The sequence below is a fragment of the Austrofundulus limnaeus genome, unplaced genomic scaffold, assembly GCF_001266775.1.
Source record: "Austrofundulus limnaeus strain Quisiro unplaced genomic scaffold, Austrofundulus_limnaeus-1.0 Scaffold14, whole genome shotgun sequence".
Taxonomy (NCBI): Eukaryota; Metazoa; Chordata; class Actinopteri; order Cyprinodontiformes; family Rivulidae; genus Austrofundulus; species Austrofundulus limnaeus.
Window position 1 is genome coordinate 1,487,513 of NW_013952416.1, and position 2,080 is coordinate 1,489,592.

The following is a 2,080-nucleotide window of genomic DNA, read 5'->3' on the forward strand; positions in this document are numbered from 1 at the left end:
TAATAATAATGTGCATTTTAAAAACAAATTCCATGGCTCCACTCTGCTCCCATGACGAATTACGAATCGCCCTCATCGGCTTCCGTCGTTCTGCCCTCTGGCTGCGGAAGTGTCGTCCTGAAGCCCAGCAGTTTGTATAAACACAACGGCACTTCATTTGGAGCTCTTCTCGTCCGTGTCTCTGTCGTGGGGACCTGTCAGCGCTGGTTTCCACCGTGTACCACAGCAGTATTATGCGAGCATCGTCCGGAGTGTGGCCGCAGCGTGTGAAGTGGTGAGAGCTACAGCTAACTTTAGCATCTCTGATGGTCATGATGGAGCAGAGACACCGGCCTGTCACAAAACTGTTTTTTCTCMTCTAAACGTGGAAGAAATGGAAGAAATAATGGACACGAAGCYGTAGCGACTTCAAGTCAAACCTTGCCGTGGTGTTTAGGTCGCGTTTGCGTGCTTGTGTGAGCCACACAAATGACCACCTGTTCACTGTTTACATCTTTGTGGTTTTATTCGGCAGAAGGCTCAGTTTACAGTTCACTGTGACTGAGACTGCAACATAAATTAATCATTTAAAACTTAGGGATTGTTAACACTTGGCCAGTGATGTGTTTTTGTCAAGGTTTAGGTGTCTGCATTTTGAGACCATACAGGGRAAATTAGGCTATACTCGTAAATTTAGATTATTTTCATTTTATATACAAACATTTGCTTGATATTCATTTAAGTTTTACTCTATGTAACGTGTCTTTTGTGGTGTTACTTGTCTTCTTAAGAATTTACAATATTTACCAGATTTCTACAGGCTTTCTGAAGGTCTTTTTTAAAAGTTTTTCAATGGACTTTGGATGCTTTTTTGCACTTATTTCAGTCCAGAACCTGGCCCTTTCACAGTTCTAATCTATAAATATTTTCAGCATAAAACAACTCCTAAACTCWAGGAATGAATCAGTATTGTGTCACACATAATAGACAATTTTCAGGTTTTAAATTAAATCTTTATTCTGCCAAGATAATTTGTTCTGGACAGAAAACTGTCAGTGTTAAAGTCTCAAGAAAAAAATACTTTAAAAGACTTAAAACACATAGACGACTTTTAATCAATACAATTAAAAATACTATCAACAGGTCTGGTTCCTTTCAAAGCAAATAGGAGTAGTTTAAAACTTTTGCACGTAAATCAGCAGAATCTTTCAGATTTTAAGAGATATTTGTTGTGCCATTTAAACTTCTTCATTTAACGACACCTAATGGACATTTCTGCATCGTTTGGTCTTGTTTTAAATGAACGTGTTCCTGTTGTTCTAGAGTTTCCTCGAGTCATCTATATGGGCCATCTTCTTTCAAAAAATGCTTTACACCTGAAGAAGAAGACACGCAAGCCGCATCACAAGAAAAAGAAGAAGAGGAACTGTTTCCTGCAGGGGCCGTGCATGCTCTGCTTCATCATCCACAGCAACAGCGGCGCTCTCGACGACGACGGTGATCAGCTGGAGGCCGGCGCTAACGGGTGCCGTCACAACAGCATCGGAGGAATCGGAGGAATCGGCGTCCCCGGCGTTGGCGGAGTCGGCATCGGCGCGGCGGCTGCCTCGAAACTCGCTGAGCGTTACGYGGCGCTTGCGTCTCCCGAGGACTGCTCCAAGTTCCTGCTGTCGCAGAGAGAACTTGCCATCTGGGAGGGCCAGGGGAGGAGTCTTCTGTCAGCCGTTCCTGCTAAACTGATCCCCCCACCGGTGCTTTTTAGAACGGCTGTCGTGTCTGTGACTGTGCCCATTCCTGTGCCTGTGCCCGGCTGCACCAGCGACTACACCGAGATGGTAAGCTCATAAACACTGTATGTGGTGAAACTTCTGTTTTGCATCTCTAGTGATGATCTAAATTACTTTAAATCCAATGAGCCCGGTTTATTCTAATGCAGTGGTTCTTAACCTGGGTTCGATCGAACCCTAGGGGTTCGATGAGCCGGTCTCAGGGGTTCGATCGAACCCTAGGGGTTCAATGAGCCGGTCTCAGGGGTTCCATCGAACCCTAGGGGTTCAATGAGCCGGTCTCAGGGGTTCCATCGAACCCTGGGGGTCCGATG

General features: G+C 44.9%; 1 protein-coding gene across 1 annotated transcript in view; it reads left to right on the forward strand.

Annotated features, from left to right (window-relative positions):
• Positions 1-69: 69 nt before the first annotated feature.
• Positions 70-2,080, forward strand: part of fbxl17 (F-box and leucine-rich repeat protein 17) — a gene marked incomplete in the record, with an annotated part of 237,289 nt that continues 235,278 nt past the window's right edge. The window contains 2 exon segments of the mRNA XM_014002660.1: positions 70-274; positions 1,303-1,814. Of these exon segments, the coding sequence (XP_013858114.1) occupies positions 1,323-1,814 (492 nt within the window).